This window comes from Rhipicephalus sanguineus, chromosome 4, assembly GCF_013339695.2.
Source record: "Rhipicephalus sanguineus isolate Rsan-2018 chromosome 4, BIME_Rsan_1.4, whole genome shotgun sequence".
In the NCBI taxonomy this organism is placed as follows: Eukaryota; Metazoa; Arthropoda; class Arachnida; order Ixodida; family Ixodidae; genus Rhipicephalus; species Rhipicephalus sanguineus.
The window spans coordinates 172866951-172893752 of NC_051179.1; the positions used below are offsets into that span (position 1 = coordinate 172866951).

A 26802-nucleotide genomic window follows, 5' to 3' on the forward strand; every position below is an offset into this window, starting at 1 on the left:
GACCGTGTGAAGAACATAAATAACACGAGTTGTCATGAAAATCATGACACGCATGTCATGTACAGCATGACTTACGTGCCACGCTCATGGGGCGCTGGCGGCCATTTCGCTAGATTGATATGCACCGAAATTGGTATCTTGCGACGTGACCGTGTGACGAACATAAATAACACGAGTTATCATGAAAATCATGACACGATTGTCATGTACAGCATGACTTACGTGCCACGCTCATGGGGCGCTGGCGGCCGTTTCGCTAGATTGATATGCACCGAAATTTGTATCTTGCGACGTGACCGTGTGAAGAACATAAATAACACGAGTTATCATGAAAATCATGACACGCATGTCATGTACAGCATGACTTACGTGCCACGCTCATGGGGCGCTGGCGGCCGTTTCGCTAGATTGATATGCACCGAAATTGGTATCCTGTGACGTGACCGTGTGAAGAACATAAATAACACGAGTTATCATGAAAATCATGACACGCATGTCATGTACAGCATGACTTACGTGCCACGCTCATGGTGCGCTGGCGGCCGTTTCGCTAGCTTGATATACACCAATATTGGTCTCTTACGACGTGACCGTGTGACGAACATAAATAACACGAGTTATCATGAAAATCATGACACGCATGTCATGTACAGCATGACTTACGTGCCACGCTCGTGGCGCGCTGGTGGCCGTTTCGCTAGCTTGATCTACCCCGGAATTGGTCTTCCGCGACGTCACTGTGTGACGAACATAAATAATAGGAGTTAACATGAAAACTATGACACGCATTTTCCTCAATGACATACAAGACGATGTATGCAGCTCTTTGCTGGCTGCTTCGCATTACGTCGATTCCCACAATGCGTGGGATCTGCCGGCTTTTTTTTACACAGGAATGAAACTCTTTCTATTTTTAATTTTGTTCAGAACTGGTAAATTATTGAGCGTGGTATGTGGTACTAAAAATGAATTATTTCAAAAAGTTTCTTTTCTCGTACTTTAAAAAGCCACCATTCGTGTTCTTTAGAACACGGCTGTTGCCACAACTGCTGGCGCAAGTAGCGACTTGAGCTCTGCTGTTGGTTCTTTCAGTAGAAAAAGACGGTTTCCACTCGTTTATGTAACGGATTTTACTTTTATGATCGATACAGTAAACGGAAATGCAAAACGAGGCAATGATAGTCTGATAGGAGGTGTGGTCAATTACCTTACCAAAAATGTCTTAAAAGAACTGAAATTTGAGCAACATTGCAGATATTCATACTTGAACAAGCAGCGCATTAAGATAAGTGTTATGGGGCTTCTTGTTCAAGCATGGAAATTTCTCCACGCGTTTGCAGCGCACAGACTGACTCTTTGCGCATAGATCAGAATAGATGGGACGGTGTAGCTGCGCTGGCGACGCGAAAGAAATATACCGTTAAGAAATGCTACCTCTGGGCATGAGTCGACGTAATGAAAACGCAGCCGCTCTATTATGAGGTAATAAGTCGTAACATCAACAAATTTAATAGACGGTCACTCACTAGAGCACGTGCACCATAACGAATAAAACACATAGCAGCATAGTAGAAACAGATCATACTAGTAATTGGAATCGATGTGATATTTACTCTGTATGTCAGCCTTCAGTATGCCCAGGAAAGGACCATCGTACTCGTAGCCACGTAGTCGGAGCTCCTTGTAGATGTCCTCGGCATCGACTTCATAGGTCAGCGTCTCGGTTGGTGAACTCAATGGCTCCTGGTCAAGGATGGTCTCGTTCTCTTCACCCGGACGAATGGTGCCACTTGCAACCACCATGCCTCCCTCGGAGATCTCAAACTCTCCCGACGCCCGCATAACATTCACAAGAAACCGCACGGAACCTTCGTTGAGCCAGAAAAGAGGATGTATGATGTTGACAGCATCCATAAGAACATTTGTATTAATAGCGATAGAAAATTTCTGCAATTTTCTTTTTGGGGTCGTTGTAGCTGCGAATATCTTCGCGCACGTTATTGTTTTTCAAGTTTCAAGGCTAATGAGGATATTTTTGTTTGCGTGCCAACAGTGTCACAAAAAAAAGAAAACGGCGTAGATTTACGAGAGCAGATAAAATTTTGCCACGTGCAAATGAATGAAAGTAGCAAGTTACTTTTAAAAATATCGCTGCCTTTTGTTAATCGTTGATTTGGCTGAACATTCATCGATTTAGAACAAAAAACAAGAGTAGGTGAATAAGTGAGTAAAAAAGAAAATGCACCCGGGGAAATTAACGACTGCGAAGTGTCGCAATAATTTTTGGCACAGCACGCGGGTGGCGTCACGCAGTAGGAGACGAAAATCACAATAGGCCCTCGCTAGCTGCAAGGTTCTCATTCGCAACAAACACTTTCGTATCGAGAGCGATCAGCAGGTCCGTAGCCAGGAAGTTTTTTCTGTGGGTGGTGGGTGGGGGGCGGCACTTGCTGAAGGCCTTGACTAGTTAAAGCAAGCACCTAGTTGAGAAACCACTAAACGAAAGGGGGGGGGGTGGAACCCCTTCTTCCACTAGGTGCTGGCCTGGCGGTCTGTATTAGGCTTGCCTAAACCCCCTTGGACAATATTGATGTACAAGCTAGTGCATAAACACCAATGAGCTGGATTGTATTCGTTTGTTCACTGCGTCATACTTTAACACAAACGACAGTACAAGAAATGCCTGCGCAAACTTTCAACGGTTCATTATTCGCTGGCACACACCACATATATGCACGATAGTGTGACTGGCAATAGATACAGACCACGAGATTTAAGACACAAAATAATGTAATATATCAAAAGCTGACTTTTGCGTGTGCAGTTATGACTTCACGAAGGACTTGGCTATGAATATAAAGATTGATCTGTCAGCGCCACATAAATAATGCTGATATGGTTTCCAAGACCACTTTTACGGGAGTGGGCCTCCAAAGTTTCTTGTGCTTCCGTAGGCCCGCCTCCATCGGAAGCCTCAATTTCGTGGAAAATAGGCTGGCAGCCGCACCGCGCACCTTGCAATGCCAAATTTCTTGGTGACGGGAACATCTCTGTCGCATGCATATGTTGTCTTAACAATAATACATCGGCTTTCCTGCCCTACGCGCAATTTCCACACGTAACGGGATCTTGTAACCAATGTTGCCGACAAGCTTCTTTGTCGACAACGTAGATATATATTGGCGTGATATAGTTTTCATCTGTCTTGGGCAGAGTTTTCTCTGTGGCTATTTACTTTTCGCACATCATCTATAACTTTCAGATTAGCTGGAAAAAAGCCCTTTTCTTGCACGCCGTTCATCAACATTACTGAGGTCATGTGTGATTCCATGCATAAAATGTGTCTTAATACATTCATAATGTGTCCACCGTCCTTTGTAGCTGGTTTAGCTTTGCTCCTTAAGCATCAGAAACTTTTTTTGGTGATTGCCTTTACAAGTGTGTTATGATAACCACTGTTCGTAAGTTTTCTGATTTGCCGCTGCAAACTACCTTTGATTCCATGATGACCGACATCCTGATAGCTTGGTTCTTGACTGAGCTGGCAATTGCTCTTTTCAGTGGCTTATAATGTCCTGATTCGTATTACAGCAAGCTGTTGCTCCTTTTGTATTCCCAAGAAGTGTGACATGCACTGAAGAAACACTTTATGCCTAAAAATTGCCGGCTGCCATGATATGGCGTTTCAGCCGTATCATCCTGACCTTGGTGTGCACATGTCAAAGTTTACACACATTCTGTTTCATTCACTTCTGTGAGCATGTATAACGGAAAACAAATTTTTCAAAACTACCTCCATAATGGTTACAGCTAACATCCCCAAAGCGTTTCAGATCTATCTAGAAGATTGTGTCTTGTCTAGCAGGAAAAATGTCCTACAGGTATGGAGCTAAACCTAAGCCTATACAGGGCCCCTTCTCACTGTAAATACGCGTGTCCGTTGAACATGAGTGACCGTGACTCAAGGTATAACATTAAAGTTCAAAAAGAAATCAACACTTTGCCCCCGATAGATTTGGAGATTCACTGCCACGAAAAAAATGATGCATTCTTCAACGGCACTGCTTGAAGTGCTACTTCTTGAGGAACCTTGTTACAACGGTAATGCCAATATCAGATAGCAGATATTGTAAACTCTTAGAACTAAAGGCCCAATGGTCATACTGCGTGAAAAACAGAACCAGCACAGCTCTACTGAACATTTTGAGGCCACACTGTGAGACGCCATAGGAAGGCCGCTCAGTTAACTGGTTAAACGATATTATCACGTGGTCCTGACGTCGACGAAGGTAGCAGTCGACGTGTCCAAGATGAAACTCTTTATTTGGCCGAACTTGTGGCCGGGAAAAGGAAAGTCAAACTACAGCAAAGACACTGTACACTGATAGCGGCGAACGGTAGCGTCGGCCTTCAATAAAACATGATCATGGCTGGGACGCGCCGTCTTTTATACATCACGCATCGAAATTTCCAGCCTCATCACTTGTGGTCGCGAAAGCTCTGGAATAATTTTGACTATACGCGCCCTGCGCGCAATGTTACCAAATGATCTACTACAATCACGAAGCTTCTCGAGCACTGCGGCTCCGCCAGCGTCAAGCGTGGCTAACCGTCCTTGCGGGTCAAACCCGATTACATAAAAAATAAAACAAGAAGCGGGCGTGGTAATATACACGTTTAGTATTCTTGCAATATCAGCTTTGCTCTCAAAGTTTTACCATTGTCGTCGTTGCTACGCATGCCAACACAACTGTGTTTTCTTCAGTTATCTTTCCTTCTGACAGACATGTGTGGCGTGCTCGCTGTTAATAATGCACCAACCAGACAGTCAACTGTTACTAGAAAACATAGAACTGTAAGGAACTGTGAGTGCGAGTCTGGAAATTTTTGCCGTAATTGCTAATGGAAGAATTCTGGTTTTTATTTCCTTGACAATTACCGGCCCCACGATGACTTATCACTCGTTTCCTTTCGTATAACTTACACTTCTCGCGACTCGCCGTTGCCCTCAAACAGAAGTCATTCAGGACTCACCCGTCTTAGGCAGGATGACTACACGGTGAAATTCCAGATCCTCTAGTACTACCGAAAGTTCTTCAAATGGCTTCCCCAAGCGCTTTGCCAAGGACTTCCAGGCCATCACTATGCAGCCGGTCGCCGGAAGCACAACGCGTCCATGAAGTTGATGTCCAGCCAAGTACGCATCTCCTTCGAGATCATCGAGATCAATCTCGACGACTTCCTCCGAGAGCTGTACACAAAATGCCTAAACGTGTTTCCTAACGATATTTAGGAATTGGCACAATTATATGCGCTTAGATTTGAACAAAATATGCGGCTGTTTTACTTTGTGAATTTATTTTCCTAAGGTGGAGTTTAATGTCTCTAAGTGATTATTGTTCGCACGTAAAGCTGACATATCATACAATTGTTTTTCCACATTGAGCCCGTGAATAATCGTTGTAGTGAATTTTTGGAAGCTTGATCGCGCTCTTCGGCTACATATGCACATCTGACTGTAACTCAAGATGCCGCAGTTCTAACGAACACAGAGTCAGAAATTGTTGAAGTTTAGACAGAGCGCACTACAGCCGGTGTGCCTCACGATGATGAGAGTATTTGCAAAGGTCAAAAGTAGGCGCATTTTGTATATGACCATTTGAACACAAACAAGTTGATTATTTGCTGTAATAGGAACTGACAAATTCAGCAGAGCAAAAACACTAGGTGAGCACGATATAATATGAACAACAGTGCATTTAATAGGAACTTGTTGTTGGCCGAGTTGGTGAGTACTTAACATCGCTGGTTTAGCGCTAAAAAATACAGACACATGTGATAGACAGGACAGGCGCTACTAACAACTGGTTTATTGCAAGGGTTGCAATGGAATAAATACCACACATGGTGCGCAGACGTGACGAACGCGTAACAAGACGTCACCACTTATCAGTCTACAGACATGTGGCGTCAAAAAGCATAATCTCATTTCTATACAAGCAGATATATGTGTTGCTAACACAGTCAGTACCTTTTTTCTTTATATGATACGCCTCCCAGAGCTCGCGGGCTGATTTGTTCCAGCTTCTTCCTAGAATCTTAGCCTCTCGAAATATCGGCTCACACATGCATTTTCGGCAGTGGGACGAGGGATGGGCCCCATCTACTTTCTTTACATTTTGCGCATACTCCCTCAACCGGTCAGTAAGGCATCGGCCTGTTTGCCCTATGTACGACTTACCGCAAGACAGCGGTATGTCATAGACCACTCCTTGCACGCATTTCACAAAGGTCGAGGCATGCTTCATTGAGCACCCTTTCTTCTTGCAGCCCACCTTTGTTGTGCGAGGACACAGCTGTGCAAGCTTGTTAGGTGTCGAAAAAACAAGCGGGACCCCATGCCTATTGGCAACCTTCATCAGGTTGTGCGAAACCTTTTGCACATACGGCACAACTTCAGGTTTCTTCCCCGGTGCTCCCTCATCCGCTGTTTTTCGCTTGGCGCTGCCCTTCAGTTTTCGGAGTAGGGCCTCAGCCACCGCCACCAAGACCGGTCCAGGGAAACCCGCGGACAATTGTCTTTCCAATTGTTTCACAAAGGCCGCTTCTACTACATGTGAACACGACTTTCGAAAGGCCGATTCCAGGCAGGATATAGCGATGCCCCTCTTAATAAGCTTTGAGTGGGCAGAGTCATAGGGTAAGAGATTCTTCCGTGCCTCAGGGGAATACATCCAACATGTGTGACTCTTATTAAACCGCAAATTAAGATCTAAAAACTGCAACGTGTTACTTTGGAGCAGCTCTCGCGTGAACGATAAGCCCTTTCCATGCTGTTTAAAAAGGTTGATCACTAGGTCCACCTGGTCTCGGTACGGCACTGTGCTACTGTCGCTTAAAATAATAAAAAAATCGTCCATGTATCTAAAAACATTTTTAACCTCATGGCGTAGAACCCGCTCAAGGCATCGGTCAATGTTAGCGAGAAAAACGTTAAACGTTGCATAAAATTGGCGCCACGTACGACCCGATGTCAATTTCCTTGTCTTGCAAAAATTGTTGCTCATTAAAAGAGATAAAAGTGTTCTTGAGGTAAACGTCTAAAAGGGTTAAAAATTCTCTACAGTGAGACCTGCGCTGTTTTCATAGGGAATTACACCATTCTCTTCTATGCACGCTCTCACGGTATTAAAGAGGTGGGCATAGGGGACGGAATAGAATAAGTCTTCAGCATCAATAGAAAAGGCTTTGCCAGAGCACTCTTTATCCTGAAGAAACATTACAACCTCATCAGAATTTCGGGTATAGAAGGGATCCTTTATCTGGAGGCTGGTAAGTGTACGTAAAAGGAATTGACTAACATTTTGTTGCCAGGTGCCTCGCTCACTTAATATCGTCCTGAACGGCACTTCCGGTTTGTGCGTTTTTGCATTGAAAAAGACTGTCAACGTGTTACCTTTACTTTCCTTTATTTCTTTAGCTAGTTTTTAGAGATTTAAACTTTTGCAGAGTATCGCTACGCTAGCCTTTGCTTTTGACACACTCGTCTTGATGGGAGTGAAGTTTTTGTTTAATGTCTGAATGGCTTTTTCATTGTACGCTCCATGCGGTAACACAACAAACCCAAAGGTTAGCGTAGCGAAACTATGCAAAAGTTTAAATCTCGAAAAACTAGCTAAATAATAAAGGAAAGTAAAGGTAACACGTTGACAGTCTTTTTCAGACATCGACATCGACAGCGTTGATCCAACGAATGGAAACAATAAAAAATATGATCCCAGCAGGAATCGAACCCAAGCATTCTGCGTGGCAATCAAGTATTCTACCACAGAGCCACGCCAGGTCTCTAAACAGGTTTGGAAAAACAGCCTATGCACGCGTAATATCGGTGCAACGTCTATTGTGTTTGTGGTGCTGGCTACCTACTTTTACAAGAAAGCAACTAAACACTATATATGTACTCCTACTACACAGGCGTCATATGATTAACGTCTGTGGCTCCACTTTTATAGCAGTCTAATAAACATTACATTTATATTCCTATGATTCAGCCAACTATATTAAAGCATTGCTTGACCCCGGTGGAATACAATAACGAAGGTTATGTAAGATATTCACAAGGTTGCGCCGTAAAGTGCACTTAGTTTCGATAGTACTGACGTATGTACTCTAACGTGAGGGATGACGTTACGTCGCACCATAAGTTACCTTTTAAACACCAGTGTTGTCGCCGTGTCTGGTAAACCCACGTTGTGCACATAGCTACTACACTTACAAAAAAGTCACAGTTTCATCGTAAGGGCGAAGCAATGAATGCGATAGCAACCAATGGTAGTGTTATACGAAGTGAAGCTGGCAGCTAACTGTTTTGTATTCGGTCTCGCTTAACTACAAAACGTTGGTGTAAAAGAATGCGGGCAGCTCATGGGACTGATGCGCTCCGCACACTCACAGATGTAGAGGGAGTACTGCGAGGGTAGAGCGACTCTATTACTCTCGCCTAGAGTTCTTTAACGCCATGGGGGAGTAGTGGAGAGTTAGCCGCGGAACTTACTCTTTCCTTGAAGGTAGAGTAAAAGAGACCGCGAACTCTCTGCTACTCAGAGTTCCCAATCCACGGAACTCCCGCCCCGACGTAGCGTGAACAGGGTCGGGAACTCCCTCCTAAGCAGGTGGATGTGCAAACTAGCGCGAGCTTCTGGCCGACGCCGCACAGCGATATATAACTGTCTCTTAACCATAATCCTCCGAGCGTAGACGCCACAGATGTCACTTTATTGTGCAAGTTAGTAAGATAGCTTTCTGTAATAACAAAAGAAAGTGTTTGTGATCGTAAACCTTTAGTTTCTGAAACGCCAACAGAGGCATGCTTCGAAGCTTCGAACATCGGCAACTTCTAACGCATTGCCAACTTAGTTTACGACACAAAGTAATTGCCACTGGAATAAGGTAGACACTAAAGCAATATTGCAATAAAAAAAGAGCCGTGAAAAAAAAAAAAAAAACGTCCGGCAGGAGGAATCGAACCTGCCACCGATCACATTCTCAGCCGAGGTCTCCACCACTACGCCACGCCCCAACGCAGCACTCTATCGGTAAAAAGGCTAGTCAAGACAGAGCTCACCGCTCGACTTCATCTTTACGGGTCGCATACTGAAGATAGACGCGATATTCCTTTTCAAATAAAATTCGCGTCTTCATAACACACAAAACAGCTGACGACCACGAATGACATTCAATAACGTGTATTTTCTCGCGCTATCGACGATACACCCGCACAGCGCCCGTGTCAGTGTACTGATTTGCATCTGAATCGATAGGTGCAACTACATATATAACCGATTTCCAAACACCAAGTTGAACGTGCAAGAAAGTATGTCATCATGTTAGTTCAACAAGGCGTAGTAATTGACAAGTCTGTGTCTGCGAAGTGCCGGCGAGTGCGCCCGGCGGCTTTCGATGGCTGCTGGGGTGCGTTTGCTGAAAGCGGCGTCGTAACGATGCTCATCGCTTCTTGCACGAACACCGTACGCAAGAAAAAATGGTTCATTCAGGTTAACCGATACTAAAACTCTACTATACACTCATTTTTACACGTCGGAATTGCGTATCCTTCAACCCAGAAGCGCCGATAGCATGTACACACGGACTCGGTAGGTGCGCTAGGCCTACCTTCGCTGGGAGTCGTACGGGTCATATTGAGTGCGACCGGTCTCGGCGCAAGTGGCTGACGAAGGTTGACGAATGCGCATTTTATCGTCGAAAGCTTTTCAATGTTACATTAAAATGCAACCGAGGTTGAGCGAAAGTGCGAGAATCGCCAGAGATGCGCTTGCACTGTGGTTAGGTTGACCGGCGTTGCTTTTCTGGCGTACGTGCCGCGCCTGCCGCGGCACCGCATGTCCGATCGGACGCCAGATCGTAACGTCGTAAAGTATTGACCAGCCAGCCCCTGGTAAAAGATCGTCGCAAGTTTATTTGTAAGTGCTTGGCTACAACTCTCAGACTTGGGCATGAGCGCCTGTACGGCATTGAGCCGATATCATAGAGCCCCAGCTGATATTTTGAATTTACGAATGAAAATAGTGTTGAATAGTATGCTGTTTATAGTAAAAGGTCGATGTGCCAACAGTATCGCAATAGATCATTAGATATTTACACGTGTTCCATGTATATCTGCTGTGTAAATACGCACAGCAGAGCTGTTGCCACTCGGACTGGAAGGGGGGCAAAACATCATGGATATATATACCGGTTACCGGGTGTGTGGTTGTGTGCAGCGCCAGTAGTGCATATGTTCAGTGTTGCTGTGTTGTGTATGAATGAGTGTGCGGATGTGAGTTCTGTGTATGTGTGAGGTAAGCTTGAGGCATTTCAGCCAGGTTCAGTGTTACATTGTAGAAAACGTACGAACTTTTTTTCCTGTTTTTAAACGTTAGTCCTAGCAGCAAGATTGATTCTACCCTTGGAGGGAGTTCATGCACTCTAGCCCAACCAGCATTGTAAAACTCTGCGAGGGAGTAGCGCAATTCCAGCCGAGAGTGTATGTACCTCATTTCAAAAGCGTGACTTTACTCTGGCGAGGGAGCTTGTTCACTCTCGTTCAGCCAGAGTACCAGAACTCTGTCGACAGAGTGTGCCTACTCTGTGCAGCAGAGAGTTTCCAGCACTCCTGAAAAGGGAGTGAAATATCGGACAAGCGTTTACTCTCGCAAAGAGAGTTGCTGACACTCTCTTGCCGCTGTGAGTGCATAGTCATTTCGCGTTGAGAGCGCAGCAAATAAATGGTATACGAGCCGCGCGCTGTGATGGCTGTCGGAATAGCACGCGTGCCAACGATCGCGACCGCGCCCTTAGATTCAAAAAACGATCGCGACCGCGCCCTTAGATTCAAAGTTCAAAGTTGCTACTACGATATAAGCTGTCAGTCCCCTGTGGCGAATACCCATACACCGTGGCCCGTGGTAAACGGCTATGTTCTACACAAGTCTGCAGGAAAGAGTTTGACGACGTACGTGACATGATTTGCACGTTATGCATGTCATAATCAGACAGTCATATTCGTCAAATCATTTTACCCTCCTATGCCAATTTCGGTCTACACCATGTTAAGGAGGCGATCCCGAGAGAACCCAGATGTAGGCGGCAAGATAGATAGATACGTAGATAGAAACGCTCAAAGCGCCTTGGATTCGCTAAGAAACGCTTCTCATTCAATCAAAGCATCGCTTCGCCGCTAAGGAGCACCAGAGTGCATGACGGTCACTTGACAGATTTGAGGTGGACGGCAACCGCTTTCAGCGGTCCGGCCATGTTCTTCGGTCGCGCGCATGATCAGCTGACACCCAGTACTCCGGTATATGCAAAGCGTTTTGCGCCTAGACTGTTTTACGTAAGACATATGGGCGCCGTCACCTTGGGCTGTTAAACGAATATTTTCTTACTTTTATTTCGCTCTGTGAAATATAAAGTCGGGACACGTCGTATGCACCAACCCAACCGGTAGCATGTGTATACGCCAACCATAGCACTGCATGTTTCTTCGCTCAAGGTACGAAACGGAAAAGTTCACAACCCAATACGGTGGCACCGACACCCACCCGTACAACAGTCTATAGCGGAATGCCGGACATGCTAAAACACTCCAATCGCCATTCTGCCATGCACTCCGCACTGCACTCATAAGTTCTGCAGGCCCGGAATGACGATAACACTGCTGGTCACATAGGCTTGTGGCGTACACACTCCCGAGCATTTAGCTCTACTAATGGCTGCACCTTAACGCTGATGTCGCCTGAACTGTCAAAACCTACCGGGACCATCAGCGACGCGATGCACCGCCGACAAGATCAGCGGGGTTTCTTAAGATCGAACCAGCTTACCCAGCATATTGGCGTGGTGTTACTGGAGCCTTTTCAGACGTTAAGAACCGCTTATAAATGGATTGTTGTACAGGCTACTGTCTCCATTAATCCGAAATGGAAGCCCTACTCAATGGCAGGGCCGCCGGGTAGCAAGACTCCTTGCAGAGAACATCCTGCTGTGACGCGGTGCTCCAGGAGTGCTCATTACCGACCAAAGGGCGAGATTAACGGCGGATCGAGGTCAAGCCATCATGCAATACACCTAAATATTTCATCGCAAGACAACCGCCTACCACCTGCAGGTGAATAACCTGACAGAAAGCCGGATTAAAATTATCACTGATAGATGGAAAACGTACAGTCAGCGTCAAAAGTTTAGAGACCACTAGGTCTGAGAAAACTTTGAATTTGCCAGCAATTTTTACTGTATTCGGTAGAACTGCAAAGTACATGTTGTTAGCGCGCTTTAGAACAGGCCGGAAGTCCAAATTTGAAGGCTTCCTGCCGAAGCAGCGGGAGTATTTTGCGTTTTCTTGTGTCTCATGGTCCTTAAATTTTGATGCTGACTGTACATTGACACTTGAGAACAAGAATTGGGACGTTATTCTAGTGTCTAACTTTCGCCTAGAACACTGCGCTGCAAGAAGGAAACGGGTGACACTGCTCGAAGTGCTTTATGGAAGGAACCCCAAGAAGAGTCTTGATGCTAAGCTAGCGCTTGCTTTGACGATGAAAATCTGCGCGTCTACGCTTATCCGCAACGCGCCGAAGCAGCTCGAAACCTCGCACGCCTGCCTATCAAGAAGCAGCAAAGGATCTACGAACGTGACTGAAGTATTCGACGATGTCATATGAAATGTCAACGCCAATAAGCTTACGTGATCTTAGCAAGCAACTTTTGCGACCATATTTCGAGCGTAAGGTACTTTTAAGATGTAGTGCCTGATGGCATGACGCAATCACAGCTGCGCCGCGAACTGCCCAAAATCGTCTACGTAGTGTGCCATAGACCTCATTATGCGCGCTGACAAATGGCGGGACTTTAACTTCCTTTATTATATTTGTTTCCATGCATTGCCAGCATGGTCAGTTTCGACCATCGGGACGATGCGTTTAGGCTTGAAATTCTTTTGGCTGCCGTTGTCGGCGGCCCTAAAGTGACTTTGGCACCCGGGTATCGTTCCGAAAACAACACAAAACACAAAAACTTGTTTTATTGCCGACCTACGACAGCTGTCAACATACAGCGACTGTTGCTGGCTTGTGCTTGGCGTGTTCTTGCTGGGAATGAGTTCTCCAAATCAAGAGTTAAATATTCCCCGGCGTGTATATTGCGTTCCTAACCGCCACATTCACGTGATAATAACAAATGGTTTCATGATAATTGTAAGCTGAAAACATTCTGGCACTGTTGCTGTTGGCAGTGCTACTTCATCATAAGCGAATAGAGGCATCACCTTGTCGGAGGTAGGGAAATCGTTCCATTTGACGACCGCCCACTGCTGGGAATGATCCCAGCTGACGAGATGCCCGATGTTCGGGGTGCCACGTGGCACAGGCAGGGGCAGCGGTGGGTACAGCAGAGATGGGTCAAACTTCACGCCCAGCAAATGCAGCTGGCCCAAGGAGTTGAGGAAGAAATCCACGTTGTCCGCGTCACGCTTCATCAAGCCAAGGCAAGCCGCTTCAGTGCCAACGGAGCGTCTCAACACCGACTGCAAACCATAGGAGTAATAGAAGTCTATAGCTAAAGTGTCATACTTCATCATCATCATCATCATCAGCCTGTCTACGCCCACTGCAGGGCAAAGGCCCCTCCCATGTTCCGCCAATCAACCCGGTCCTGTGCTCTATGTTGCCACGTTTAGATACAAACTTCTTAATCTCATCTACCCACCTAATTTTCCGTCTCCCCCTCACGTGTTTGCCATCTCTTGGAATCCAGTCAGTTACCCTTAATGACCACCGGTTATCCTGCCGACGTGCTACGTGCCCGCCCATATCCATTTCTTCTTCTTGATTTCAGCTATGATGTCCTTAGCCCCCAGTTGTTCCCTGACCCACTCTGCTCTCTTGCTGTCTCTTAAGGTTACACCTATCATTTGCCTTTCCATCGCTCGCTGCGTCGTCCTCAATTTAAGTTGAACCCTCTTTGTAAGTCTCCAGGTTTCTGCTCCGTAGGTAAGTACCGGTAAGATGCAGCTCTTATATACCTACCTCTTGAGGAATAGTGGTAGATTACCATTCATGATTTGATAATACTTGCCGAATCAGCCCCAACCCATCCTTATTCTTCTAGTTATTTCACTCTCATGGTTCGGCTCCGCGGTTACTACCTGTCCTAAGTAGATGTACTCCTTTACAACTTCCAGTGTCTCGCCACCTATCGCAAAGCGCTGTTATCTGCCAAGATTGTTCCACATTACTTTAGTTTTATGCATATTAATTTTCAGACCTCTCTTCTACTTTCCGTATCAAGTTCAGTAATCATGAGCTGTAATTCGTCTCCCGCGTTACTCATCAATGCAATGTCATCAGCGAATCGTAGGTTACTGAGATACCCTCCATTAAGTATCATACTTAGAGCTACTTAGTATCATACTTAGTATCATACTAAGTGTCATACTTAGAGCCATACAAAATGCTTCAAGGACTCGGCACTCTCAACTACGATGTCATCTCGGACGCAATTGCGAACTCTTAGCGGCGACGCGCACAATCTGAAGTCATCCATGTCGTGTGCCTTGAGCCTGCTGTACAAATTAGTGAGCCTGAGGAACCCAGTTTTTTATTTCTTATTGTTCTTCCTTTTTGCATGCACTTCTTATTTCGCTCCCATGTTATGTTTCAAGCATCGGAATTATGCTTTTTCAGAGGGGGCCATTGCCACGTGCGCTTATTATTATTATTATTATTATTATTATTATTATTATTATTATTATTATTATTATTATTATTTTAATGTGATCGCGCTTCACCCACCGATACCTGTTAGCCCTGCTTGTTGCAGGCAGCGCCGCAATGTTTCGAAACTTCACTGTTGTTTCAGACTGTTCTGTTAAGATTACGCGCAGGACACAGCGATACCCCTCCAACAGCGATACCCCTCCAAGGTTACATCAGGCATCCATAAACACCGACGCAATTCACAGACGAGCACATTAGCCGACGCCCGACGTCCGCGCACGCCGTTGTCATTGTACAGGGAGCGCTGCCTGTACTTTGAGTCTTTCTTGTACTGGGCATAAGTTCGCCCAATGAATCGTTTCATCTTCACAGACAGCGTCCTGCCTTCGTCAATTTCATGACAACTTCACAATATGAATATAAGCCATGGTCAAAACAAGGAATACGAATCAATACTGGTAACCAGGTGCTACTTAAAGCAGAACTTATAGACACAAATGGTCATGCATTTGTTTCTAGAAATGCAGTAACCGTTGCCGGAATCAAGCCCTCTACATTGATCCAGAACCGATTAATTCTACCTCAGCACACTTCCTGACGCACTCATATTTCTGTAGTGTCAAGCTATGAAGAATGCTTCCTTAGGACGTCAATTACGCAATCAAAAGCTGAGTTTGTACAGATAAGTTTTCGATTGCTCATAGGAATGAGTAATGCGAGAACGTTAACCAAACACTTTGCATGAGTGATTCAGGCTTTGTTACCACGCCTACTTTAATAAACACCCTTCCATTTTTGAAAGGTTCGTTATTTATCGCGCTTCATTTTGCTTACTAGAAAATTTCAAGGCTGTGCACTTCCGCTAACCAACAGTTTCACAAATCAAAGGTCGCAACCCAAGGCTGAGTTGGCTAATATATTCTTTCGCATAGCTCCACATAGGCGAAAATTTTGCCGGTTCTCAATGTTCGTGACGCCATGTGGGCGTTGACCCTTATAGTAACTTTCAAAAGAAACTGAAACGCAATTGTCTACTGTCAGTAAATTCTTCTGACACAACAGTTACGACGCATCGTTGAGGCATCATTGGAAATAATCTTGGAAATGGCTGGTTACATTCCAGTGAACCACCGTTGACCGACATAAATTTGGGATGCAACTGGTACATTTCGGAAAGGCGTTTTGAATGCGAGTGTTGAAAGCTCGTTGGAGATTACTAAATGGCAACGTCGAAAATGTACTGAAAGAGTACATTTTGATGCAGTGTCTAAGTTACATGTCTAAGCAATGTCTAAGGTTAATGTCAAAAGCCCGCTGAAACAGTTACGCTGCTCTGAGTGTTGAAAATAAACGTGCATTTAGGTATTTTTAACACGAAAGTGCTCTCTGTCGTGGTGTGCCAAGAACACACTCAAGTCACTTCTGTCATGAAACTGGCGTCAGTAAAATAGCGCGTGTAACCTCAGAAATAATTTGAAAAACAAAAAAACATGGTTGATCCCTTTGTCATAGGAATCGGTGTAACACGAAAGTGAACCGCGTCTTCACAAAGGTAGTTGATCGTTTATTGTACATTGATGTATAAGAGCTTGCACAATATCTAATGGCGTTTGGCAGCTATAGCATCGTTGGACGTGGATGCACCCACGTTGACGCCTACTGACACATCTTCATTCTGACGAAAAACGGCCATCATCATGACTTAACCCTTGCGGTATCTGAAGTTGTTAACATGTACCTGGACGTGAAAGGCAAATCACGTAACTGCGTCGTCACCGAATCGAATCACCGTGGACGCTGCATTTCACCTACCATAGAGTTTGCTACAATGCTGCATCCAAAGCCTCCACCGCACTGAGTCTACCAAAATGCTCACATTCGGCGCACGTTAGTCTCATGATGCGTATGGGTACGTACTCAGTAGCGGCAAAAATGCGCGCGAAATGCCTAGCGCGGCAAGCACGTTCGCGGCAGGCAGGAACATTCGTGTTCACATTCGCGTTTTACGCGACGCGGCAGCGATGCCTGGAGTCTCATTTGTTTCATTGCGCTCGATACTTCTCGTGAAAACACGCACCCGCGTGCGGGCTTCGTTCAGCCGATTTCGTTTTCGCGCGCGCGAGACGCAGTGCGTCGAAGGCTCTCGTTGGATGTGTTTCTTAGTGCCACTGCTGCCCTTGTCCTTGAGGTCAGTTTTGCCTAGGCATACAAGCAGCGGAACGAGCGGACCAGCCCCAGAAAACCTTCCATGACAGTGCTGTGTCACAAAGGACGGGGCTTATCGCGCGCCCTTTCTTCGACTGCCAAGGAGGGGCAGCGGTGGAAAAATCCTGCGGATGCCCATTTCTTGGAATGGCCGTATCGTCTCCGGAAGCAGAGCGCGGGTTTACGGCTGTTTCGTGGTTGGCTCCTCAACGTGCCGTTTAGCTCGGAGCCTGTGGGCTGAGACGCCAGGAAGCCCCGTGGGGAACAAAGCGTGTGTTGAAGGTAGACACGAAAGTACGGACGGGGCATGGAGCAATTGGGTGCCTCGACAGTTTACGTTTGCGCAAGCAGTTTAATACGGTGTCGTGCTTCTCGCGTATGATTGGGGAGAACGAAGTGAAGTAGCGACGGTCATCTGCCACATGGGTCCTCCGAGTCATTTGCGCAAGAAGCAGCAAGTACATTCGTCTGCACCTTCGTCCCCCCGAGTCTTCTACCGAATCAGGCGAGACAATAGCACAGACACACCACGTCGACTCCTCTGGCCACTTCATGGAGGGATGCCTCGGCAACCTTCGTTTACTTCATTTTGATTTGCCAGTGATAAGCACTAGTCGTAAAAATATGTGGTGGTAAAACCACATATTTTTACAGATTTGGAAAAAATTACCTTTATAAAGCGCGCCATTCGTTTTTCGATATTTGTAGAGAAGCCATAACAATTTGAGGATGTGCTTTTCATGCTGGGTCCTCTGTTGCTGTGTTACCAAGAATGTTGGAATGTCCAGCTATCCAGAGGAATTTAATTTCATGTTTCGCTTGGCCAGCTTTGTGTGCTCTTAGGTGTTTCGCATTCATACTATCAGGCTCCACATCCGCGGCGTCTATGGTCGGCCCTTGCGCACTTCTCACACGTCTGGCGTGGGTTAGCGGAAAATGCAGTGCGGCGGTGACATTTCGGTGTCCCTACCTTAAAATTTTAAATTTCTAGACACCTGACAATCTCTTTCTCCATTTGATCAACTTCCCGATTTAACTAAATAATTCAAGCGTGGTCATCAAGTCATTAAATCGAGTGTGAAATGTGCTCATGAATATGCAATACACAGTTCGCTACAAATCCGCTGATCGACGTTTCGGGGTATTTGAGCTCGGTAACTTGGCAGAAATATTATCCTTCAGTTAAGCGCATGCACGGCCATAGTTCCAGATTCTTCAACAAGCGCGCGGCTCTCTTGGCAGTGCACTACAGTGACGCAACAAAATAATCGGTAAACATCTGCCTTACATTTTTCGCAATCCGCTGTAATAATACTACAGTGCTCAGACGCATAACCACCACTCGAGAATAATTTGAACACAAAAACAATGACTTTATTCAGTGTTTGAATACTTGATGCGAATATCTCTTTAACGGGCATGGCCCTGCAATGGGCGTCACACTGATAAAAAACATGAGCAACGGCGGCGCTGAGTGGTGTGTTGTGGCTTTTCAGTGATTCTCAGAAATGCTGTATACGGAGATTGTTTGCTCTAAGGACCGTAACACTTCTCTACATATGTGGAAATGCAAAGTAAGTTCGTGCTCAGCTTCACCAATCAGGAACGACATGTAGGAGCAAAATTTAACAGAAGGGCGTTTTCTAGAAAATGCTGAACGCGCGTATATATTGGACATAAAACAGCGTCAGACAAGCAGTCAGGTCGAAAGAATGCCGCGGCGTCGAGCAATCTATGTGAAATAAACGGAAATGTGGAAAGAATGACCTCCTCATCTTCGTAAGAAAGATATTAGGTAGATTTTAGGACGTCAATGTAGATTTTGTCTGAAGGCACTACAAGTTTTTCGATCGAATGTACAGCAGTCGGCACGCTTAACTCGAACGCTCCGCCGCGTGGCCTCAACCCGTTTCGACTGACGCCAGCGCCGTCAAGCTTTGGACACGGTATGTTTGCTGCAGCTAACGAGAGATGGAGCTGCGGGTCGATTTCACAAGTAAATTTTTGTTTCACTTCTGCCTGACCGGCGGGTCGAATACACTCACTTGGCAGGTCCGTTTTCGGCACGTTTCGGTCGTGGCTGCGTTTTTACGCGCGCCCATGAAATTCGTTGGCGTATGCTTATCTCGGCAATGAATCATTGCGTGCGTAAACTACACCACCGCATGTCAGATTTATTTATTGTGCAACTTCGCAAACGTCATTAACGTGCGTTTGCTCTACTTTTCCAATATATCATTTCTTTGGAGCGGCATCTCCTATTTGAAACTTGAAAAGTGCGTGGACTACCGCACGCAATGGTTCATTTCCGTAATAAGAATACGGTGACGAATTTTATGGGCGCGGGTGGGAAAGTAGCCACTAGCAAAACGTGCCGAAAACGGACATGCCGAATGAGCGTATTCGACCCGCCGGTCAGGTAGAAGTGAGACAGAAATTCCGTAGTGAAATCAACCCGCGCTCCAACTATCGTTACCTGCACCAAACACACCATGTCCAACGCCTGGCGGCGCTAGCGTCAGTCGAAGCAGGTCGAGGCCACGCGGCGGAGCGTTCGAGTTAAGCGTGCTGACGGCTGTACAGTGGGGATGGATGGAAACGCGAACATGCAGCATCTACAATAATTGATGTTCCGCATTTATTAAAGACGATAGTCTTTCTTGGGGAACTTAAACGCAGAAATGTTGGCCTGCCTGTCTGTCTATCTTTCTGTTTGTCTGTCTGTCACCCGATTCAGCCACCCGGCCAAAGTTGAGCCACTTGCTTACCGCCCACCCATCTTGAACTGGTACGGCTGCCCATACTTGTGAACGTTGCCGACCAAAAAGTAAATATTACGCATATCTGAGGCGCAACATCACTAGGTAAGTATTAGGTGGTGTGTTCCTTTAATAGAAAATACATAGATACATATTTCTAAAGACCCAAGTTTCTGAAGCTGCGGCTGGGCTGAAAATACCATGCTATGCGCGCCGACGAATGCACTCTGCCACGGAAGAAGGAAACCGTCTGAACAAGCTCATGTTTCCCGATGTATTGCCAGATGGCGTCCATATCTCACGCAGCGTCGACGCAGCGCCTCCTCTATCGTCTTTACACGGCATTTGCAGCGCAGCACGCAGATACACGGCCAATTTTTTTTTCATTCGGTTGTAGCCGGGATGGTGATAAAATGTTACTAGCGTCATCCATGATACAATGAAAAACCATCTATAGTCGGGTACAACTTTAGAAAAAAGCGGCATTTGCACCTCAAAGGCGGATGCACACGCGCTTCCACCAATGGGCGCGCGCTCTATACTGACGTCACGAGCCGGACGGCCGGTGCCTCCGCTCAAGGAGAAGAAGCGGGACTATTTCTTTGCCGCGGAGGCAATCGGCTGCCGCGCTTCGGTCATATGGGCGGGGCCTCTCCTTTTTTCTAAAGTTGTACCCGACTATAGCTTCTTTTTATTGCGACCAAGGTCAGAGCGTGATGAAAACAGCGCGCCGCGCTGTTCGCGTTTCTTTCCATCCCCCTGTACTCCGATTGCCACGTACATGCCAGCACACTGAAGCACGACTTCTTAATCCATGAGCAGTTATGTCATAGTCGAGTAGATGGTTGACGGAATAAAAGAAACGTGCTGACTCACCTGCAAAAGGCAGTGCGGTGCAACCTCAATCAAGATGGCGTCCTCGGGAACGTGTTGCAGAGCTTCGAAGAAAAGCACTGGCGATGCAATATTGTTTACGTGATACTCTGGTGTGAACCTCTCGGCCAGAGGATCTTGCCAGCGGTGTGGTGGTAGTGAAGAGCTCAACCAACGTTTGCTGCGTCGCTTTGGTTCCGTAATTATCTGTTAGAGGACAAAAGAAAATGTTGCCCTCGACAGATACGAAGCTGCTCTTTAGCGGCATTCTGTCACAAGGAAGCGGTAGGCCGGCGCACTTATTCTTTGCATTACCGGTCTGCGGATTAGGTGATGGAAATTTGAGTATTACACTTTCGGCGGCAAACTGTCTGGACTTTGTCAATTTCGTGCAGTTTGCCCAATTCATGCTACACTGAAGTACTCCAACCACACTACATGGTACACAGTGAATTTTCACATGTCCTGATATGTCCTGATGTGTCCTCTCACATATCCTGATATGTCCTATGCCTTTTTAAAAAGTATTGATGCTACCTAACCGCGCCAATTTTTATAACTTCAGTAAAACTACAATAAGTCCGTGCTGGCAGACTCGTAAAGGATTAAATTCGGTGAAATCACTTGAAGGAGGTGTCAGATCGAGCATTCACTTAGTATGTTTTTATGAGAGTATCGTTAACATCGAGAAGCATATTGGATTGTCTGGTTTCCAACAACGGCGATTACTGGGTAACAATTGTGCTGAAGATATCGGTCGATAAAAGACGCACGTCAATGTGTCGTAAAGTGTCTTCGCTGACTGTAATCACGTTTTAACTATGGCCCTTAGTCGTGTATATCCTAGAAAGTACGCGGGCACCCACTATTAAGCCTCTGTGCAAAGAGTGGACACCTTTCACCCATAGATCAGTTTTCGACAAATGGAGGCTGCGCTTTCCACTACTGATGTGTTTGCGTTTCACTTGAGTTGAAAAGCACAGGTCTGCCCTACAAGTAGCTTTGGTTTAGCTGTCCATTTGGGTATTTGCCAGCGACTGTCTAACGTGTAAAATGTATTGCCTTGTTCATTAAGCCGGAAGGAATCTACAATGACTTCTTTAATACGTTACGGCGAATGTCAATGGTTAACGACGAATATCAATGGTTAATGCGAAGCAGCTGCTGCTTATGACAGCAAAACAATTATTTTCTGCAAGAACAGCGTTATTTCTGAAATATCTGCATAATAGCAAAAAAAAGGAGCGCTGAACTATTCTTATTTATCATGCAGGTCTTCGGGAGACGAGTAAATATTAACTTTAAATAGTAATAATCAATGACTCTGTCGCATAGATCCGGCTGAATTTGAGAGATGGCATGGATTATGTTGACTTGCATCGGTCGTTTGTGGCTTATTGGCACACACCTACGCCTTCAGGAACCCCCCTAGAAAAAGTCTAGTGGTAACCACGCCCTAAAACACCTTGATGCAGAATATCCACCGCAGCGTCCGGTTTCTTGCACGTAGCGCCGTCATGCTGGACTCACACATCGTCTCCGTCCATTTCGTTCAAATTGTGCCAGAAGAAATCGGTTATGGTTGTTCGGTACCGCTGGCTGTTTACGGCGATGACCTCAGCAACGTCGTTTTCAAAAAATACGGAACAATGACTCCACCGGCCCTAAATCAGCACCAAAGAGTAACTTTTTGTGGTGCGCTGCCACCTGCTGAGCCTCGTGTGCGTCGGCGTAGTCCCATATACGGCAATTATGCTTGACCATCTATGCTTGACCATCTATGCTTGACTATAGTTTGACCATCTGGGGTTCATAACGTGCGTATAAATATGAATACTGGATCATTTCTGCACCTCATCACGGTGGAAATGACACGGGTGGCTAAGAAACGAACCCGATAGCTGTAATATAGAGAAGCAAAAAAAAATGATAAGCATGGTGCGCGGTATTTTAGTTATGTTTGTTTTACCACCACACGCCATATATATTTAAATATGGCGCCAGAGCCCTGCCTTTAGTCATGTTGCTGCGGATATTTTGTGGTCGACTTTGTGAAAACACTTCATCTTTATACCCGCGCGATACGGGCATCGGATACATTAATTACACTAAGCTGCAGTTACCCTGCATTCACAGCAAGTTTTCTCATGCAAAACGTTTCCTTGAAGCTTAACCTTTTTCTAGTGCCAAACTTCATAATTTTTTAGAGTACTAGCGCGCTGGTTAAGGTACCGTGCTGAACTAATGCAGTAACCTAAAGTCACTTTCTATGAGTTAGATAACAATGGTCAGGAGTAGGAAAAATAATTATTTAGAAACATATATATGGAGCTTAAGTTCAGCGTACGAGAGTCCACCTTGGTCAGCTGGCCAGGAGGTATTGTGCGCGGGCGGTTGCGTATGCCCGTTTCGTGACCCAGACGTGTGCTTCCGAGTCAGAGCTAAACAGCGTGCGCTCCGACTGCTGAGTGGCGTCGGTATGCGAACGGTGGCGGTAACTGACTTCCTGCGTTTGGGGGCCGCCCCAGAGAATTTGGTAGAGATCTGTGTTGTCTTTTTGGCAGAGTTAACAATGGGTGGAGTATACTGAGAGGTTACTGCTTGGTAGAAGAAATTCGGTTCCAAGGTGTTCGTTTAGAGTTGCCTCCAAAGAATTTCCGTTGACTTTGTAAGCGTTTTGTGCACTGGGAGATAGACTAGTCTGGCTAGACGATACTATCTCTTGTATGTTACCATGGCGCCGACCGCCCCGCGCTTCCGGCTCCGGTACCCTCGTTTCCAGTAGGTGAATAGACTCCAGCTGGGACGATGAACGAGCCTGGTTATGATGGCCTCATTACCGCGATTAGAGTTGTGGGCCGGAGCTCAGATGATTGGGATAATGCAGTTGTTACCATTGTGATTTCGAATGGAGTTAATGCTAGGGTATATTCGAACCCGTGCGAAATTTCGAACGGCAGATATGGAGTCGCTTATAATTATGGTACTGGTGGTAGCGACAGCCAAGGCTATGGCCGCTTCTTCCGCCACCTCTGAATTAGCCGGATTTATCGACGCTCCCGACATGTGCCGTCCTTCGTGATTTACAACGGCTAATGGAAAGGCCGGTTGGTTTGGTATTTCCGCCTTGTCCACTTACCAGCCTTATTTGCTTGAAACCTCGTGTGGCCCATCTGCTCGTCCGTGTGTGTGGTGTATAGGGTGCATGTTGCGAGATATGGGCGTCGTCTTAAGGTTTTAGCACTGTTCCAAGCCAATGTCTATTTTGAGAGTCCTTTGGGGCGTGTATCTGATGCCCGTTTCAGTTAGTGTGAAACGGCCCGCTGATGCTTGCAACAGCCTCATTCCTTTCTCCCCTCGCCCCTCACATGATTCTCTCATGAATTAATAAAGTTGTTTACCTACCTACCTGGTGCCGGAAGCTTATGGGAGTGACGAGAAGTAAGTTCTTGTCGTCAGCAAGCTTGCGAAGCCTTTACACTAAACATACTTCACGATTTTGTTGAGAGTGCGTAAAGGAAACGGCGAGTTTATTTTCTAATAATGGGGTCTTCCCTGGTTTCGGCATGCTACTTTTGCATGTTTCCACAAACTTCGAAGAGCACCCTTGTCCTGGCACTGTTACATGTACTCCATGAGACAATTTACATGGTGGTCCCTGCATTTCAAATGGTCTTGTTCGTTAGGTTATCATCCCGCAGATGCGGCTAACTTTGCACTTGCACGCTAGCCTCCAGATGCCTGGCTCCTAGAAAGGGCAACAGTTTTCTTTCGTTAACTCAGGCCTTAACAAAAACCCGTATTCTACAATGCGATTTGTCAAGCCTTGATGGGGTTGAGTCATATGTAGAGAGGTCACCATAAAATATTGCATGTACATGTTTCGAAGTGTTACACGTCAGCAAAAGAACGTCAGTTCCGAACAACAAACGAATCTGTTTTTTTCCACTTCTTTGTTTCCAGTGGCATTTTCATTGGAGCCACTACGGGTGGTCACCGTGGCGTTTTCGGGCAACCCAACAAAATTACACACAAAGTGTCTCGGCCCCAAACACTTAAAATGGGCTTTAATGACAAGGATAAGAGAAGTCGGCTTGAGAACAAGAGGGAAAGTACTACTGACTTGCTAAGAGGATAAAGTTAGTGCAGTAGCCTGAAATTAATTTCAAAAAAGTTAAGGAGTAATTAGTATTGCATACACATCTTAAAGCAAATAGGCGCACTATGGGAACAAGGACAAAAGGAAGGAACCGACGACACAAAGCGCACACTCGCAACTGAAGGTTTATTGAAGGAGTACACATAAATACGTTACAAAAAAAGGGGCACGTGGTGCAATTTTCCTCGCCTAAACAAAACAAAACGAGATGAGTATCCCCTTAACAGATCATGAAGGCGCATGCGTCTGTACACAAAGGAAGTTCGAAGAACACCGGACTAAAGAAAATTCAAACTGCGTGCGGAGGGGGGGGGGGCGGAGGAGAGGGGAAGGCAGACAAGTTTAATGCAGTGTGTTGATCAAATATGAATATTCTATCTCTGTTATGGCGATAGAAGGGTGGCTGACGCATCTATCCCCGCATCTCTTTATGTGAAAAGCTTCAATTAGTTCGCGCGTGGTTTTATCTCGATACCTAGATAGAACCATCGCGTCAACGAGAAAAGGTGAGCATCCGCACGTGGTGCAGTGCTGGGACAAGTGGGCACCCTCCCCTGACGCCACGGCTCTGTTGTGCTCCTGGAGGCGGATATTTAAGCAACGGCCAGTTTGGCCAACGTATACACGGCCACATGACAGTGGTATGAGGTACACGACACATGTTGCGCATTGAACAAAAGGCGAGGTGTGTTTAACCTGGCACTTCTTATTTTCTATGCACTTCGCTTTTGCTGCTATCCTTCTGTCTATTCTACCGCATACTTTATTGAGTTTATTTGGAGCCGAAAAAACAACTTGTACATCGAAACGATTAGCCACGTTTTTTAAACCATGAGACATTTTATGTATGTACGGGATCACTGCGGATTTCGACGTGCGCAGCTTTTCATTTGCTTTTTCTCGTGCCTCCCAACCTGATTTAACGCATTTTAATAGCTTCTGGGTCACTTTGCGTGTGACTGTCTGCGGGAAACCAGCTTCTTTTAGCCTTTGTAGTTGGTGGCCGAAACTTGTCGTTATCTTGTCGGGACACGTTTTGGTTAGCGCTGCTCGGAAGCAGGACGCTGCAATTCCCATTTTCACAATTTTCGAATGTCCTGAATTAAAGTTCAGTATCGGCTTCTTTGAACGGGGAAAGTACGACCAGCATACATGGTTACCCCCAGCCGTCAGCCTTAAATCTAAAAACTGTAATTGTTTGTCTTTCGGTAGTTCTACAGTGAAATGTAACCCGCGACCGTATTCTTTAAACAGTTTCAAAACATCAGAAACCTTCTGTTCCAAACACCCAGGATTGACGAACACGAGAAAATCATCTACATATCTAACAACCTTTGTTGCTGCCTCTCCCAAATTTTCATTAATTTTTTTGTCGATTCCGCCCAGATAAATGCTACTGAGGACAGGGGCAACTTTAGATCCGATGCAAACACCTGTTTTTTGTCGGTAGAATTTGCCTTTCCATTCCACAAAGGTGGATTGTAAGTAAACGGACAATATTTCCAAAAAGGTGCTCACCGACAGACCACAGGAGTTACGGAACTTGATCTCGTCATTTTCATTAGTAATGCATAACCGGACACTTTTTAACAGGTCGTCGAAAGGCATTGAGTAGTAACTTGTACTCGTTTCGATGTACAAGTTGTTTTTTCGGCTCCAAATAAACTCAATAAAGTATGCGGTAGAATAGACAGAAGGATAGCAGCAAAAGCGAAGTGCATAGAAAATAAGAAGTGCCAGGTTAAACACACCTCGCCTTTTGTTCAATGCGCAACATGTGTCGTGTACCTCATACCACTGTCATGTGGCCGTGTATACGTTGGCCAAACTGGCCGTTGCTTAAATATCCGCCTCCAGGAGCACAACAGAGCCGTGGCGTCAGGGGAGGGTGCCCACTTGTCCCAGCACTGCACCACGTGCGGATGCTCACCTTTTCTCGTTGACGCGATGGTTCTATCTAGGTATCGAGATAAAACCACGCGCGAACTAATTGAAGCTTTTCACATAAAGAGATGCGGGGATAGATGCGTCAGCC

At 45.8% G+C, this 26802-nt stretch overlaps 1 protein-coding gene across 1 annotated transcript in view; it reads right to left on the reverse strand.

Annotated features, from left to right (window-relative positions):
• The window catches only part of LOC119391857 (fatty acid synthase-like), an 88351-nt gene that overhangs the window by 20358 nt on the left and 41191 nt on the right, over positions 1-26802 (reverse strand). Inside the window, exons 7-10 of the mRNA XM_049415424.1 lie at positions 20612-20815; positions 13322-13579; positions 5035-5251; positions 1614-1868 (exon numbers count right to left, since the gene is read on the reverse strand). Coding sequence (XP_049271381.1) covers positions 1614-1868; positions 5035-5251; positions 13322-13579; positions 20612-20815 — 934 coding nt within the window. The remainder of the gene's footprint in view (positions 1-1613; positions 1869-5034; positions 5252-13321; positions 13580-20611; positions 20816-26802) is intronic.